The sequence below is a fragment of the Poecilia formosa genome, unplaced genomic scaffold (assembly GCF_000485575.1).
Source record: "Poecilia formosa unplaced genomic scaffold, Poecilia_formosa-5.1.2 Scaffold72, whole genome shotgun sequence".
Lineage (NCBI taxonomy): Eukaryota > Metazoa > Chordata > Actinopteri > Cyprinodontiformes > Poeciliidae > Poecilia > Poecilia formosa.
This window is the reverse complement of record NW_006800011.1, coordinates 1,176,357-1,192,225: the sequence shown is the minus strand read 5'-3', so window position 1 is coordinate 1,192,225 and position 15,869 is coordinate 1,176,357. Positions and strand designations below refer to the sequence as shown.

Sequence of the window (15,869 nt, the reverse complement as noted above, 5' to 3'; positions counted from 1 at the left end):
GGCGGATCTGGTCAGCCACCGGGCGGATCTGGTCAGCCACCGGGCGGATCTGGACAGCCACATGGCGGATCTAGACAGCCACCGGGCGGATCCGGTCAGCCAGCGGGCGGATCTGGACAGCCACATGGCGGAGCTGTGCCTGGCTACATTTACTTAATATAATCTCCTCTTTCTTTATGGTGATTTGAGCTGTGCGGTTCTTTTAGTGGTGTGTTGTCTCTGGAAGTCAGCACAGCGGCCCACCATGACCGACCCCTTGAGAGACGTTAATGCTCTGACTCCGGCACCAGATGGGCAGAACTTTATAGAGCTGCTCCGATCTGATCTGATTAAATAATCCCATTTCAGGTTCAGATCAAAATGAGATGGGGTGAAAAACTCACAGCGAGTCCCGGTTCTCCGTTCGTGCCATCTTTCCCAGGAGGCCCAGGAGGCCCAGGAAGCCCCGGAGTGACACCACCAGCTGAGGATCCTGGGAGGCCAGGCAGCCCTGGGGGGCCCGGAGGCCCTGGGGGGCCCTGAGGATACACAACATAATGTTGACAATTAATATTTTAAGTTATAGGGCTTTCTTGAACAAGTTCAGTACATTTTTTGCACAAATCTCTGTTTTAGGGTCTCTGTCACTTTAAATCCTACTGAACTGCTACTGGTCACGCCCCCCCAACTCAACGTTTACACTCGCATGAGTAAATGGCTGCAAACAGATGAGCAATTATACAGCCATACATGTTTGAAAAGCATTAGTAGAGCCTCCTGCAAAACCAACAAGAATGCAAGAAGTGATCAACAAAACACTTGTCTTTTCCAGTAGCCATTGTACAGCGCACACAGAGGTAAAACCAGCTCTGTTTGGGTTGCTAGGTAACGGATCAGTGTGACTCAATAAAAGGCTCCAGACACCAAACAGCATCTGGTTGGTTTTTAGAAGCAGTTGACACTCAAATGGAGGAACAAAAAAGTGCAAAATGTGAATTCTGCATAACAGATCCCCTTTAAAGAAAAGGTGATCTCTATCTATTAATTGGATAACTGATTTTTCTTCAAAATAAAGGCAAATTATTGATAAATTTCTTACTCTGTGTTGGTCTAATTTAGCAAATCTAAATTAATTAGATTACATTTTGTGGTTGAAATGTGATAAAAATAGTTTTGGTTCCTTACCCTGACAACCTCTGTATCGCTGTCAAAGTCTTCGAATCCAGAGCCCTCCTGTGTAAAACACGGTTAAATCCACAACCTTAAAGTGAATTTATGGCATCAACATGTTAAAAAGAGGAGAAATGTATGAAGAACAAACCATGAGAGCTTTGCTGGGTGGACCAGGAGGTCCAGGAGGCCCGGGAGGACCAGGAACCCCCAGGCCCGGATCACCCTGAGGAAGACAGCAGCAGCATTAACTGTTGGAAAGTGTTTGAACACAAAGTCCATCAGGAAGTTTGTCTTTCATTATTTACACTTCGTTCCTTACTTTCTCTCCCTTTAGACCAGAATCTCCTGGTAGTCCAGGGAATCCTGCTGCTCCCTGGAAAAAACAAACCAAAATCCAAAATTTCAACCATGCTGAAAACCCAGAGAAGAAAATTAAGGATTAAGATAAAATAACTCAAAATGTCAAATACGGTAAGCACAAAAATGGAGATCAGGGAAATACAACGGCGAATTAAGGGCGTGAAATAAAAAGCAGAAAATTTCCACCAAAATATTTTGAGAAAACAAACTGAAATTTCTGAGTTTCAGATGTTGAAAATTTCAAACTGTTTTGATTACTCTAAAAATTTCTGAGTTTCTCTAGCAAATTTTTAAAATTTTCAACCAATTTTCTTTTTTACTTTTCAAACTCAGAATATTTCAAAATTTCAGTTTTTCTACCAAATTTTTTACTTTTGAAGCTAAGAATTTTTTTTTCAAGAAAATTTCTGAAATTGATTTCAAAATCTTCTTGTTTTCTTTAGCACATTTTTTTTTAATTTTCAAACTTAGAAATTTCCAATTTTTTTCTAGAACGTTTGAGATTTATTTCAAAATTTCAGAGTTTTACTTGCAATGTTTTATTTTTCAAACTCAAAAATTTTCAGTTTTTTTTCCTACAAATTTTCTGAGATGAGTCTCAGAATATCTTTGCTTTTTCTAGCAAATGTTTGACTTTTCAAACTCAGAAATCTTCATTTTTTTTCTAGAAAATTTCTGAGATTAGTCTCAGAATATGTGGCATTTGGACTTTTTTGGCAGAAATTTACTTTTTTTTCTATCTATAATGTCTTTAGTATTCTGTCATAGAGAGAAGAGTGTGCACCTAAAAGCAGACAAAAATGTTTTAACCATTTGTCCCCTAATGTGATGATGCCCTGGGCAGAGAGCCACATCCTTTATATTTAGAATCCCTGCTGAGTTTCCTACGGTTTGTCCTCCATGTTGGATAATTCCTACATAATCTCATTTGACTTTACCTTTAGCAGTAAAACATGAGACATCAGTGAAGGAGTTTTACTCACTGGCAGCCCGCGTTCACCTTTCATCCCCTGGAGAACAGATAAAAATAGAAACACATCCATCAGTGTGTACTCTGCTGATAAACAACACATCACTGCTGCTCTGGAAAAAAAATGAAAGCTGCTGATTGCTGTAAATCAAACAAACAAGAAGATTCAATTAAAAAACTCACAGGCTCGCCATCTTTCCCAGGAAGCCCAGTTGGGCCTGCAGGTCCCTTTGGCCCTTGAGGACCTCTTGGTCCAGGATCCCCTCCCCCACCTGCTGCTTGTCCTGGAGGGCCAGGAGGTCCTGGAGGACCTGGCTCACCTGGTTCACCTTTCTGCCCTGTGGACACCTGGAGGGACTGAATATCGAAGAGAATTCAGGTGAATACCTTCATCCACAATCAATCTAATAAATAAATGCGGTCAGATCAATCAGTCGTTTTTATGTTATGATGTAATCAAAGGAAGGTTTCTGCTGCAGTAACTTTAAATAGGACAGATTCAGCTCCGTGTATCTGGGACAAACTGCTTCACAGAGCTACACGTTAACATGCTTAAAGTGCAAAACGTGTCCAGGAGAAGATGCCAACTTACAGCGTCGGCTCGTCTCTCAGAGGCGTTCGCCCGAGATGTTGCTGCTGTCAGAAAAACACACCGATAAGATTTTATGAGTTCAGTTTCAGCTGTGAAACAAACAGACAGGATGAGAAAGACGTGCTGGTTTGTTGCAGGTCAAGAGAAAAGACTACAGTGATGAGAGAGAGAGATAAAGCGCCTCTTTAGCACCATCTGGTGGCCATCAATGAAATGCAACAACAGACGGTCCAGAGAATATCACAGAAAATATTTAAAATTATAAATGAATGCATTGATCCATTTTAATACTAATTTATTTTTAAACATGTATTTTAACTAACTTAATAATGAATGTCCAATAATAATAAATAAAAATAGAATAAAGATAAAGATTAGTAATTACAATCAAAATTACTGGTACTGTACAAGAATAAGATATACATTTAAAAAACTAAAATTAAGTGCAGGTTAATAATCAAACTGCAATAATAATAATAATAATAATAATAATAATAATAATAATAATGTTTTACCTCTTTCGGTGGTCCTTTCCAACTCCTGGCCAGATGACTCCTCATCATCTCCATCTTCATCATCAATTAGTGACGGTTCAGTGGGCGGAGCTTGGACTGGGCCGCCATATGTGGGATCCGGTTCTGGAAAAACCTACAAACCAGAAATACAAGCTCACATATTAAAAAAACAAACAAAAAAACCCATTAAAATGTGTAAAACATGAAAATAAAATAGAAATTATGGAGGACTGACACTTCCTTCCTAAATTAAACTCCATTAAGGTCAAACCTATATCATACATCCGCTCCAGATTTTACAGTTTAATTGTTTACTGGCTGCAACTGAATGTTTACAAAGCAAACCTGATCTGCTGCATAATTTTCCCATCAAAATGTTGGCAGGAAAGCAAATCACAGCTTTGAGCACAGACGCAGTTCTTGGTAAACATCAGTAAGACATCGACAATATGGCTGCTTGTGAATTAGCAGGCAGTTAAAAAGATCAAAAAAACATCATTCAAGATGTCTTTACAAAACGGAAACCACTTTTAAAGCTCTGATGAGGCAAATGAGAGCTGAACCTGAAGGACATTCATGTTTGATTTTAGTTTGATACGAATATAATATGATGCTAAACTCATTTTTGTTTTGGGCTAAGTGAAGCTCATAAAAGCTCTTAAAGGGCCGGTTGTCCCAGAATGTATCGATAAAACCTGTTCACTGTTAAAGTATGAATGAATTCTTAAAATTAAATATTATTGAGCATTGTTTCAGTGTTATACTTATTGTGACTTTTTGTAATAAAAATCAATGTTTGTGGTTCAAATTTGGAAATATTTGCGCTTATTTATGATGGTAAATGTGACTTTTTATTACTCGCTGCACAGATCATTGACCATAATCTGACATCAGTTAAGGTTGAAGCAGCTGTTTAGTAGGAGTAAGAAAGTTTTATCAAATGTTTGAGAAAAATATGCAATAAACTCCCAATTATAAGCATAAAAAAGTTTGGGAATTTGTTGATTTTGCCTGAATTTCCAGGCTAATTCTCAAGAAACTGGAGGGACTGATTGATATAATTTGGCATTAAACAGATAAAAACTGCATTGATTTGATTGATAACATAATATTTAAGCATACTTAGTGTTTAGTTAGAATCTAGAAGGCTGTGATTGTTTTTAGCTTTATCTGCTCAACAATAAGCTTTTTTTATGTATCCAAACCATAAAAGGGCTTCAAAACAATTTCTATTCCTTTCTTGATTTGTTCAGAAATAATCCTTAACATTGTGCATTGTGTGGCATTTACAGAACTATATTTAAAAAACAATAACTGTTGTGCAGCACATAACCCATTCTGTATTTAACAAATTAACTGTCTTTTTATCATAAACATTCAGGAGAAGCTTCCTTTTTCACAGTGACTTGGAATATAATTTGATATTTTACAGCTACGTTTTTCCTGGTGTCCACCGTCAGAACTGGGTGACAACGAGATTTAATTTAACAAGACACACTTTCAGCTGCGGATACGGATCTTTTCATCCAGCCGGTGAAATAAATCCGACAGGTTTCCCTGTGGAGCTATTTCTGGAAGTGTAATAATGTAGCTGACTTTCCCCCCTCGTCTGAAAACCCGGCACCCTGCGGTGCGCGTTTGAGAGCACCGAATTGGCAGACAGCGGCACATATCAGGGCGTTCCAGTCTCCAACAGGCCTGCAAGGATAAGAGCTGTTTTCTTTGGTTTGGGTCCAGCTCAGTGAAATGGCAAAAAGCCAGGAGAACAGCGAACGCACCATGGGGTATTCTCTCTCCTCCACAATCTTCTTCACTTCATCTCCTTCCTTTGAGTCGTCATAATCTTCATCCCCGCTCCCAAAACCCGACACCTGAAGCAAACATGAGAGCAAAGGGAAGAAGAGAGTTGGAGTCACAACATAAACATTTAGGAGAACAGAGAAGATGGACGGAAGAATAATCAGAGTTCAGGCTGGAGGACGGGAAAAGAAAAGCAGTCTCAAAAAAAAGATTTTTTTAAAGCATAATTCCAAGATTAAAAGATTATATTTAGGAGAAAACACATTTTAGAGCCAGAAACATAAAACCAACATGAAAATACAGTTATTTTATCACAAAACTCTTCAAAAGATCCAAGACAGAGAGGAACGACCATAAAAGGAGTCCTGACATGTCACCTTAGACCACCTGTGTTGTAAAGAGAAAACTTATCATCTTTCTGTCCAAAACTATATTTTTTAACAGTAAAAGAGGTACATTTACATTCAAAGCTGTGAAAAAGTTAAATATTTTTGTCACATTTAAAAAAATTAACCTCATGTTAGACCAATTTTACTGGACGATAAATTGTCCCAGAACTTATTGTGATAAGCAATAATATTGTAGTTTTGAGACCATTTTCAAGTAATATAATAGCAATAATGGCGCAATAATGCAAGGACAAATTCTCAAGAATCAATAAACTTTATATTCTAATGAACATTTAAACACTGGAACTGGACGACGTTTGAAATATCCTAAATAAATAAATAAACAAATAAAATGAATCATGAAGCCTCTAAAACAGAAATATATTTTAAACAAAGTTTAGTTGAGACCAAAGCACCAGTTTTTGGTAAAAAAGAGAAAAAAATTGAAGCAAATGACAATTATATTTTTTGTAATTCCGAAGTTTATTGCTCACAGAAAGTAATTAAAATGCAAAATTTTGAATTACTCTGAAAATTAAAATGTGACATAATTTAAATATCACATATTTACTGAATAAATTATTTTATGTTATGGCCGTTCTGATAAACCAACTGGAAGAAAAACCCAACTGGAGTCCAGATGTTGTTGTTTTTGTTTGTTGCTTTTATGAGAAACCAAAAAAATAAAATTTTTCTCTGTATATCAGTAGGTTTGTGAATACAGGACCAGTTAGTTCTGCAAAGAATTTATTTTTTTAGTTAATGAAAATATTTCTTTGCTTCTTGTTTTAATTATTTCAAATTCACAGAGTCTGCTGCAACGCTGTACTCCCACCAGCAGAGGGCGTACTAACCAAGGGTTTTTGAGCAGTTTTCCTGTATGCAGTTTTTAAGGCAGACTCACGTAAGGATCGTCCTCCTCACACTGGTCACCTGGAGCCGTGGGATCCGAGTTCAGCAGCAGTTTCTGGATGGAGCCCTGCAGACGGAGAAGAGTGACGGACATTATGGAGGCTTAGCTGTAATGTCTCCCTTATATTTATACTTGGAGCCCCAAACTTTCCTCCCTTGCAAACCTTTCTCAAGCCTTTTAACATTAAGTCACATTAAACCACAAACTTCAAGGTAATTACCAGAATAAGTGCAGCTCAAGGAAATGATTCTTGGTTTTTGCCCCATTTACTCTGACACTCTAAATTAAATCAAATTGTCACTGCCTCGTTTTGATTGACACTATTTTATGGTTTGAGGTTTCCACCTCCGGCTGGATTCTCACTGCGCAGGTGGAGTTAAACCTTTCAAAGCATCACAAAAACACAAACTCTTACCAGGTGTTTAGTTTCTAAGGGAAATATCTTAGCATGCTTGAAATAAGACAAAACTAACTTTTCAGCAAGAAATTGCTGAACATTTCTTAATATTGATGAATCTGCCAGTGAAAATGTTACTTTTTCATTAATATTCAAACTTTTTTTTAGATTTTTATTGTTTCTTATTTAATGGAAACACAGCAATTGCAAAATTTTGATTTTTTGACATTAGTGGAATATCGGAAACGTTTATCGCTCATTTATAATGGAAACACATTGAAGGATGGGCCAAGTCAAAGTCCAGACTTAAATCTGCTGCTTTAGCACATAGATGTTCTCCATGCAGCTTGGACTATTTTGCAAAAGAAAATAGGAAAAAATTAAATTTTTATGACGTGTAAAAAATACCGAAAAATACTGGCAGCTGTAAATGTGGTTCTTGCTTTGGTCTGCAATAAAATTAACCAACTTTTAATTTTGTACATTGATTTAATTTGTAGATAAAGCTTTGGGGGAATTGTTAGACTTTAATTTGTGAGCCCTAAAGATATCCAGATGAGTCAAATGCTCGACATGTCGCTCTAAATCTTAGTTTATAGTGATGTTATTTTTTATTTTCCTGTTTCCAGATTACTGCCTTAAAGGTGGTCTGAGCTGCATCATGGGATCACACAGGTGGGAATGAAGTCTAAAACATCTTCCCGAAAGAGATTCGGCCAAATTTGTTGATGTAAAGATGAAGCCAGAAGACAAACACCCGTTTTTAATGGAACAAGGCATTGCCTGTGAAATCTCGATGTGGTAGAGACGTGATAAACAGAGACGGATGGAACAAATGGAGAGAAAGAGGAGGAATGGGTGGATAAGAGCCACTGGAGCGAGCCAAATCACAGACATCTGTTTGTGCAGTAAACAACACATCTGAAACAAAGAATGTGCCACGTAATCCAGTCTGCAGCTTTAAAATGAGAATTCACTCGTTCACTCCGTTGGTTTGCATGTTCAGATAATTAATTAGATGAATGTAAACAATCATAACACAGTTTGGTCCAAGGATCCATGAGGTTGATTTATAAATCTTACATTAAGCAACAATCTGAGAGGGTGAAAATATTTTCTTTCTGAAAAAACAAAAGTAAACTTCATCTGAGACATTTTCCAAAAGATACAAGATCCATTTCCTTCTGAATATGCAGAATTCCCATTTCATAAATTATGGAATTTTTTCCCATATTTTCCATAATTAGATGATTTTGTAACTGAGGTAAAAGTATTCCAGTGGCATTAGTTCAGAAATTAGGAAGGTCTTATTTTTCTTTCTCCTGTAATCTGAAACTGAATCTTCAAATTGAACGTTAACATCAGAACTACAGCACAGCTAGCAGAAGCAGGAAGGTAGAAAAGCAGTGGATTACTCTGCACTGCCTTAATGGCTGATGGGATTGGTCATAATGCATTTTTTTCTTGGAGGTGGACAACAATTACATTTAGCATCAATACTGCAGCACAGCTGTCTGCCACAGGAATATAGAAAAGCAGAAATTTAGAAGTTCCCACTGGCCGTTACATTAAAAATTAGGTCAAATTTATGATTGTTTACAAAACATGTATTCCTTAGAGGAGCAGTAAGTGCAAGCTTCATTAGTTTAAACGACCGTTTGCAATTACTTCAAAACGTAGGCAAAGACTAACAGATGGTTGGATGAAGAAACAGGCAGGTGAACTGATGGATGGATATTTTTTCTTTTCTTTTTCTCACATTTCTCACCTGGAAAACCCCTAAATAATACTCTGTATGTCTTCAGGCTGCGTCTTCATCTCTAAACCTAATGTGTCCTTAAGATCTTTACCTTATTATCGAAGCGAAAACACTTTTTACTTCCAGGAAGGAAGCTTTCAACAGTAGCAATGGGCTCATAAAGTGCTGGACACAGACGTAATCAAACTGGAAAGCTGGAATGAGACCCTGTGTAAGACCAAGTCAAACTTTTATTGTTCTTTCTTCTTCCTGTGTGTTCATCCAAAGCCATGGCGAGGCTACGGCTGCAGAGAGCCGGTGCTGCTGAATCAGGCCTGTTATTGCTCTCTGAGAGATGATCTCTGACTGAGCTGCCAACTCAAACACTGAGCAGCTGAACAGACACTACTGCTCCTCCTCGTCTGAATGTAGCAGGGCAGAGGAGTGATGAAATACATGGGGCTTACTCTGAAGAGGCAGTAGAACCCTATGAAGGAGATCTATTGTCTTATAGCAACCATTTTTAATCTGAGCATCTATATGTGCAACCTCTGATTGCATAGGTAGGGAACAGAAATGGTAAAATAGCAGCAGAATCCAGCAGTTCATTGACAAAATGCATTGTAATTTATAGTTTTTATGAAACCAAAGTTAATTGCAAACAGTATTTTACAGTCAGACGTGCAAAAATGTGAAGATATTTTGGTTGTACGTCAGTCTGAATACTTTACATTCTTTCCCTCAAGGTTGGAGGAAAAAAAGATTAAAAAAATCACAATGACAGACGACAAAGAATGACAACTATACAGAGAAAGGTCACAGCGCCCAACTAATAAAAAGTTAGACTTTTTAAAATATTTTAAGCTTTGAAAGAAAGTAGGAAATGAAATCCTGCATTTGATAAACTTAGGGTCTTTTCTTACTTGATGGTACGGTAGACTATCAGGACCAAAACTGCAACATTTATTGCATTTTCTGTTGCTGTGGTTTTCTTTCACACTGGACTGTGTCAAATGATCCAAACTAATTCAAACTCCAGTTCTCCTCCTCGCCTGTGAGGGCGCTGCACCAGGAGCTATTGGAGGAAATGACATGAAAACCTCAGAAGAAGACACTGAGCTCAACTTCTTTCTTCACAAAATATAAATAAAAATGGAGTAGCGTCAGATTTTAGCAGCTGCAGGATTTCTCTTTTTTCTTTGGTAAAAGACCACAAGCCATTCCTCTTGCTAGTGCTAGCCACACGTTTGTTTTGGTTGTATTTACCCAGAATGCCCTGCGCCATAGCCTGCTTCCTGCTTTTGGAGCGGTCTCTGGTCTGTTTGGCATTCATATAGACATTTGAACCAAACCAAAGGTCACTCTTTTGGTCCGCATCAGAGTTCGATCATTCTTATCTCCCCAAATGAATCAGACTTTCCAGACAAATGAACCGAAGTTTGATTGAAACAGATTAAACAATGCCAAATTTATTTGAAATAATCAATAGTATAGATTGAAATGATTCTAATTTAAAGCCTGGTGTCCCCAGAAAATAAAAGCAGAGCTGTATTTTTAAGGATTTAAAGTTTAGATTTAAAAAATCCACGTAAGTTAGTTTAAATTCCTCAACGGGAAATGAAAGACAACTGCTGGATGGATTGTTCAAAAATAAATGGACTCCTGTCTGAAGCCAAAAAAGGAGCTTTGAATAAAAACAAACTCCTTCCTTGGTCTTTGAAAGCTTCTCAGCTTTCTCTAATAACATGTTAACCACGTAAATCGTTTACGGTAGGAACCTTTTTCCTCCTCTTTCCACTAAGAACTTACAGTTTTCCCATCACATGAACTTGCTTTAGTGAAATGCCAGGGAAGGTTTCCCATCTTTCATGTCAGTCAGTCCATTTTCTCCTGTTTATAAATTATAAATGTTCCAAATTCACTATGATATTATGGTCGATATTTATACAGGGCTGATATTTTAAATAATAAACCAGAGACAGGAAGGAAACAAGCTGACAGCTGTTTGGACAAATGGATGGATGGAGAAATGAGTCAGAGGATCTGCAGGTTTCACCAAGTCAAATTTAAGACTTTTTAAGACCTTTTTTTAATGCCAACTTGAATTAAATTTAAGGCAGGAAAGCTTTATATGGGGAATCCTGCTATATTACAATCATAATTAGCAAAATTATAAATTTCTGGGGTTTGTTTGCGGCTCTTAGCAGCGTCTTTGTGCTAACCTTAAATATTTTTAGCAGAGAATAATGAGATAGTGGTGAAAACAAACTTTATCCAGTCAACTGGACATAAATTTACACTAAAACTGCTCGACAATCGCTAGCTCTCCTCCAGTAAAGCAACCGGTGACATTCATGAAAATTTTCAAACGTGAGCTTGTAACACAAGAAAGTTGAAAAATGTTCAACTTTATTAAACATATTTATACTGTACGCAACAGTATTTATCGCTCTCTGTATGTTGAGTCAAACACCAATCAACCGTAGACACAAAAAGCTAGCTAGCTAGTTAGCAAGGGTACATTAGCGGCTACTTAGCGGTAGCCTCAACCGCCTCGAGTCAGAGGATGAAGACAACTCAAACTTTTGCCTGACAGAAAAGTCCCTTGAACAAATAAGAGATTAAATTGTCATGACGAAATTTAAGACGTGAATAACTAACTTATGAATTTAGATTCATGAATTTATCCATCTATCCATCAATCCATCTATCCACAGGTGGATAGATGGATTGATGGTTGGGCAGATAGAAAACTCAATGAAAAGATGGATGGACATCCGGATAGATTAAAACTCATTTTCATTTTGGGCCATATCAAAAGTCTGACTGTTCTTAAAGGGCCAGTTCTGACAGGATATATTGATAAAACTAATTCAACTGTCGAAATATCAATAAATAGCTGTTGGTCCAAGATTTTGTGATTGTTTTTAATGTTTTTTTGCAATCAAAATAACAGATTTTGTAGTAAAATGTTTGTAAGACATTTTTACAATATTTCCTTTTTATTACATCAATTACCGACCATAACTTGACATCAAGTAAGGCTGAGGCAGCAGTCACTAAAACCCAATGATTTCGACCAATTCTGAGAAAATATGATCAAAATCAGAAAAAAAATATAGGGATCTGTTGATTTTGTGTGAATTTTGCAGATTTGTAAAAAAAACTGGAAGGACTTATTGATGTAATTTGGAGTTTAAAGGGCCACATAAAAAGCTATGGCGGGCCACATTTGGCCCCCGCGCCTTCAGTTTGACACATGTGGATTAAAAGACAGAAGGATGAATGAATGGATGTACAGTTGGGGGACAAAAAATGTTTTAAAATGTGTAAAAATAATCTAATCTTCAGAAGGTTTATTGGTGTTCAAAATATAAACCTGAGATTTTGATGATGATCCTGATAAAAGATCAAATCAGTTCTAGAAAAACCACCAACTATAAACAAACTACTGATATTCAGTTCACCTCAAATGATTTCTCCACATTATTATTAGGCACAAAATGCATTTTTTCAGGAAATATCTGGATCTATTACTGTTTTATTATCCTTTACAACAACACTGAGGGCTGATTGCTCTCCTGCACTTCTAACCAGCTAAACTCCTGAGTATTTTTAACAGCTACTGAGGGGGATTGGGCTTTCTATCCCGGCATATTTATCAGTGATTAGGTTCAATTCAATGTCTCAGAGAGACGCTCAGCCGTACTTCAAACCTGTAAATCACAAACAGCTTGCCATTTATGAGCTCTCACCGGAGAAGACAGCACTCAGACACATGTGGTCTTTCATTCTGGGGTCTCTTGTGGTGGTCGTAAAGCTGCCAACAAAGATGACTGTGTTCACATCAGAAAATGCAACGGAGACAACCGCCCAAACATCACATCTGTCTGCATTCTGGGTCTGGATTCAGTCATCGCCGTGAACTCGTTGATCCAAACGCACTGACATCAGGAATGAGGGGCGAAACTAGCTGGATTAGCAGCTGTCAAACACGGCTAAGAGCAAACAGAGCAGGGCCTTCGTACTAAAAATGATGGGCTGGAAGCAGCTTGACTTTGCACTCACAGCGAAGCTAAAAGACTCACCACAAACCGAGGGAGACCCGTTCCACCGGCATTCCCCACGAAGATCCCCGAACTGGTCTGGAAGGTCAGAGGCTGGGCGCTCCTGGTGAAGGCCACTCTGTGGTATTCCTCACAGTCCATGTAGAGGCGGATCTAAAGGGACAACACAAATGGGAAGGAAAGCTAGAAACCTTTAAACATAAACTACATTCACTCAGTCAAAATATGATCAAAACAGCCGTCAGACTGAACTGAATTTTGACTTTACTACACTAGATCCATTATTAGATTATTTCACTATAATGTATAAAAAAATACCAGCGAAACTGGTATTTTTCTTCAATATTAAGGAGTTATTTATTTAAAACGAGCTCCTACTTCTTGCTGAAAAGTTGCTTATAAGTTAGTTTGGTCTTATTTCAAATGTAATTAGATATTTGGTCTAGAAATAGACAAAGATACTTTTGTGTTTTTACACAAGAAGACAAAAACAAACATAGACGTACTGAGCCAGGAATACTTTCTATAGAAAGAAAACATGTTATGTAAGTCATAAGTTGTAAATTAGGCACATCGGCTTCTATAGTATTTTTAAAAATAGTTTTAAAATTGCTTGTGTAAGAAGTGAACATAGAAAGTGTGTACTATGAATCTGAAGAGCCACAATGTGTATAAAATATATTAATCCTGAGGATGTTTTACTCTTTTTATTGCTTTTATGTCAATCATGATTAACAAAATGTGTTTCTTTTACGTTACAAAAAAAACGTTAATTTCAAATTACTTATACAAAATAATCATGAAGTAAAAACATTTAACAGAAGATAAGCGACTGTTAGATTCACCGTCTTTAACATAACTGACCTAATTCAACTGAAAATAGTTTCAAAATAAGAAGGAAAAAAACACTCAAACAAATCAGAGAAAAGTTTATTGAAAAATGCATGGATACAAAAAATCTGTATAGTTTACTTTGTAAATTTGTTGTCATTTTATTGTTTGTAATTGATTATTAAAAGCAGGAAAAAGGGTGAATACTTTTTGTAGGCATTGTAAGTAAAAGCACGGCTGAACATTAGTCTGAACTGTGCAAGAAAAAAAAGTTTGTTCTTTTTCTCTGATATTTATTAATGAGGAAGATAAGATTCTGTTATTCTCACTGCTTTATTAAAAATTAAAGCAGCTCGAGGTTTTTTTGTTGTTTCTAAGAAAAAAAACCCAAAGCCATTACTGAGAGCTTCACGGCTCAACAGAACAACGACTCCGTTTCAGTAAGAATACGTTATATTTCCTCTGTTACATAAATAAAAAAATAAAGCATAACTTTCGTCTCTGATAAAGTAATTTATTTATGAGAAATCTCAAAGTCTCATTATTCCTCAGAGCTAAAGCGAAGCATGGTTCAGATATGACTTTGGATTAGTCGGATTATTCAACTAAAATGAAACTCGTTCCATTATTCACTCTGGTTCTTCTCTAATATCATTTCGGTTTGTTTTATTTCTGAAGACAACAATGTGGAGATTTTATGCTAAAAATATTGATATTCAGTCCAGGCATAAGAAATAAGAGAGAAACTAAACGCCAGAAAACATGACAAACTTTTGAACATGTGAGTTTTTATCCTCAGTGTCGTTAAAATCAAAACCAAAACCAATCCGCCCCGCTCACCTCTGCTCCTTGCACGGTCAGGGTAAACCTCGCCCAGCGTCCTGTCACCTCCCCCATTTTGAAAGAAGCAGCCTCTCTGGTCCCGCCTCTGGTTTCTGGGTCGGTGTAGTACAATATGACGTTCTGGGCGCCGTCTTCCACCTCCGACAGGGCGACACCGAGCTGCACGACCTTACCAATGCAACCAAAACACAAAAAGGCATCAACCAGCTGGTACTGGCGGATCAATTATTGCAAACAGGAATCAACGAAAAACAAACAGCTGCGTTTCCACCAACTATGTAATTGTGCAAGTTCAAATTAGAGAAATAAATCTACTTAATGGAAACAAAAAAGGTTTTTTCACTAAGATGAGTTTTATTTCCTACGATGCCGTATTAGGGACATTGTAGAAACATTTTTTTTAAAAAAAGGAGAAGCAAATTTCTGCCAAAAAACTCTGAAATTTTGATATTAATAAAGAAACTTGGACATTTCTGAGTCTCTGAAGTAGAAAAGTTTTGACTTTTAGAAAATTTAGAAAATTTGCAAAAGTTCTTTTCTAGAAAATATCAGAGATTAATCTCAAAATTCTGAGCTTTTACTAGCTTTTCTTTTTTTTTTACATTTCAGGCTCAGAAATTTCTTATTTTTTCTAGAGATTTATCTCAAAATTCAGTTTTTTTTGGTGGAAATGTACTCCTTTATATGTACAATGGCCCTAAAGCAACCAGTATAATTTCATAAAATTGCAATGGAAACATTTTTTTTTGAATTCCAACTGGATTTTGCTACTGCTGGAAACGATGAAGAAGACGACAGGAAGTGGTAGGAGAATGTCTCAGCATGGTTTCTATTGACCTATCAAGTGATCTTAATTGCATCTCGTATTTAATGGAAACACCACTTCTGTGAATTTAAAGAAGATCAACAAAGTTTTCTGCACATTTGTAACAGAAATGCAGCTACAGATAAAATCTCACTTTTTGAAACGCGTCTGTGATGGCGAACAGCACACCGCCGCGCCGTGTGGTCGGCTTCGCCATCACTGTGATGGCGAAGTCGTGATGGAACGGATCTGGGATGAACGACTTGGTGAGGCGGCCCACGTTGGCACCCGGGCCGAAGCTGTAGGCCGGGTAGCCCTCGAATCCGGTGACAAAGGAGACGGAGGGAGGCAGGGGGACGCCGATCAGCTCCGTCAGATCCAACGAGCTGTGAGAACCCCGGTCTGCCACAAAACCAACAGAAGAGGTGGAGAGTGTGTTAGAAAGTGTGTTAAAAGAAAGCATTCGTTCTCCACTAGAGTTCAGAGGTCATCTCTGG

General features: G+C 37.4%; 1 protein-coding gene across 4 annotated transcripts in view; it reads right to left on the bottom strand.

Annotated features, from left to right (window-relative positions):
• LOC103140515 (collagen alpha-1(XVIII) chain-like) overlaps positions 1-15,869 on the bottom strand; it is a 66,133-nt gene that overhangs the window by 13,560 nt on the left and 36,704 nt on the right. For 3 of the 4 annotated variants that reach the window (XM_007555694.2, XM_016673254.1, XM_016673253.1), the window contains exons 3-15: positions 15,527-15,774; positions 14,565-14,735; positions 12,915-13,046; positions 6,683-6,757; positions 5,368-5,460; positions 3,590-3,722; positions 3,075-3,118; positions 2,666-2,839; positions 2,496-2,522; positions 1,472-1,525; positions 1,301-1,375; positions 1,165-1,212; positions 384-518 (exon numbers count right to left, since the gene is read on the bottom strand). In XM_007555694.2, the coding sequence (XP_007555756.1) occupies positions 384-518; positions 1,165-1,212; positions 1,301-1,375; positions 1,472-1,525; positions 2,496-2,522; positions 2,666-2,839; positions 3,075-3,118; positions 3,590-3,722; positions 5,368-5,460; positions 6,683-6,757; positions 12,915-13,046; positions 14,565-14,735; positions 15,527-15,774 (1,409 nt within the window). The remainder of the gene's footprint in view (positions 1-383; positions 519-1,164; positions 1,213-1,300; positions 1,376-1,471; positions 1,526-2,495; positions 2,523-2,665; positions 2,840-3,074; positions 3,119-3,589; positions 3,723-5,367; positions 5,461-6,682; positions 6,758-12,914; positions 13,047-14,564; positions 14,736-15,526; positions 15,775-15,869) is intronic. The other variant, XM_016673252.1, reaches the window with a different exon arrangement.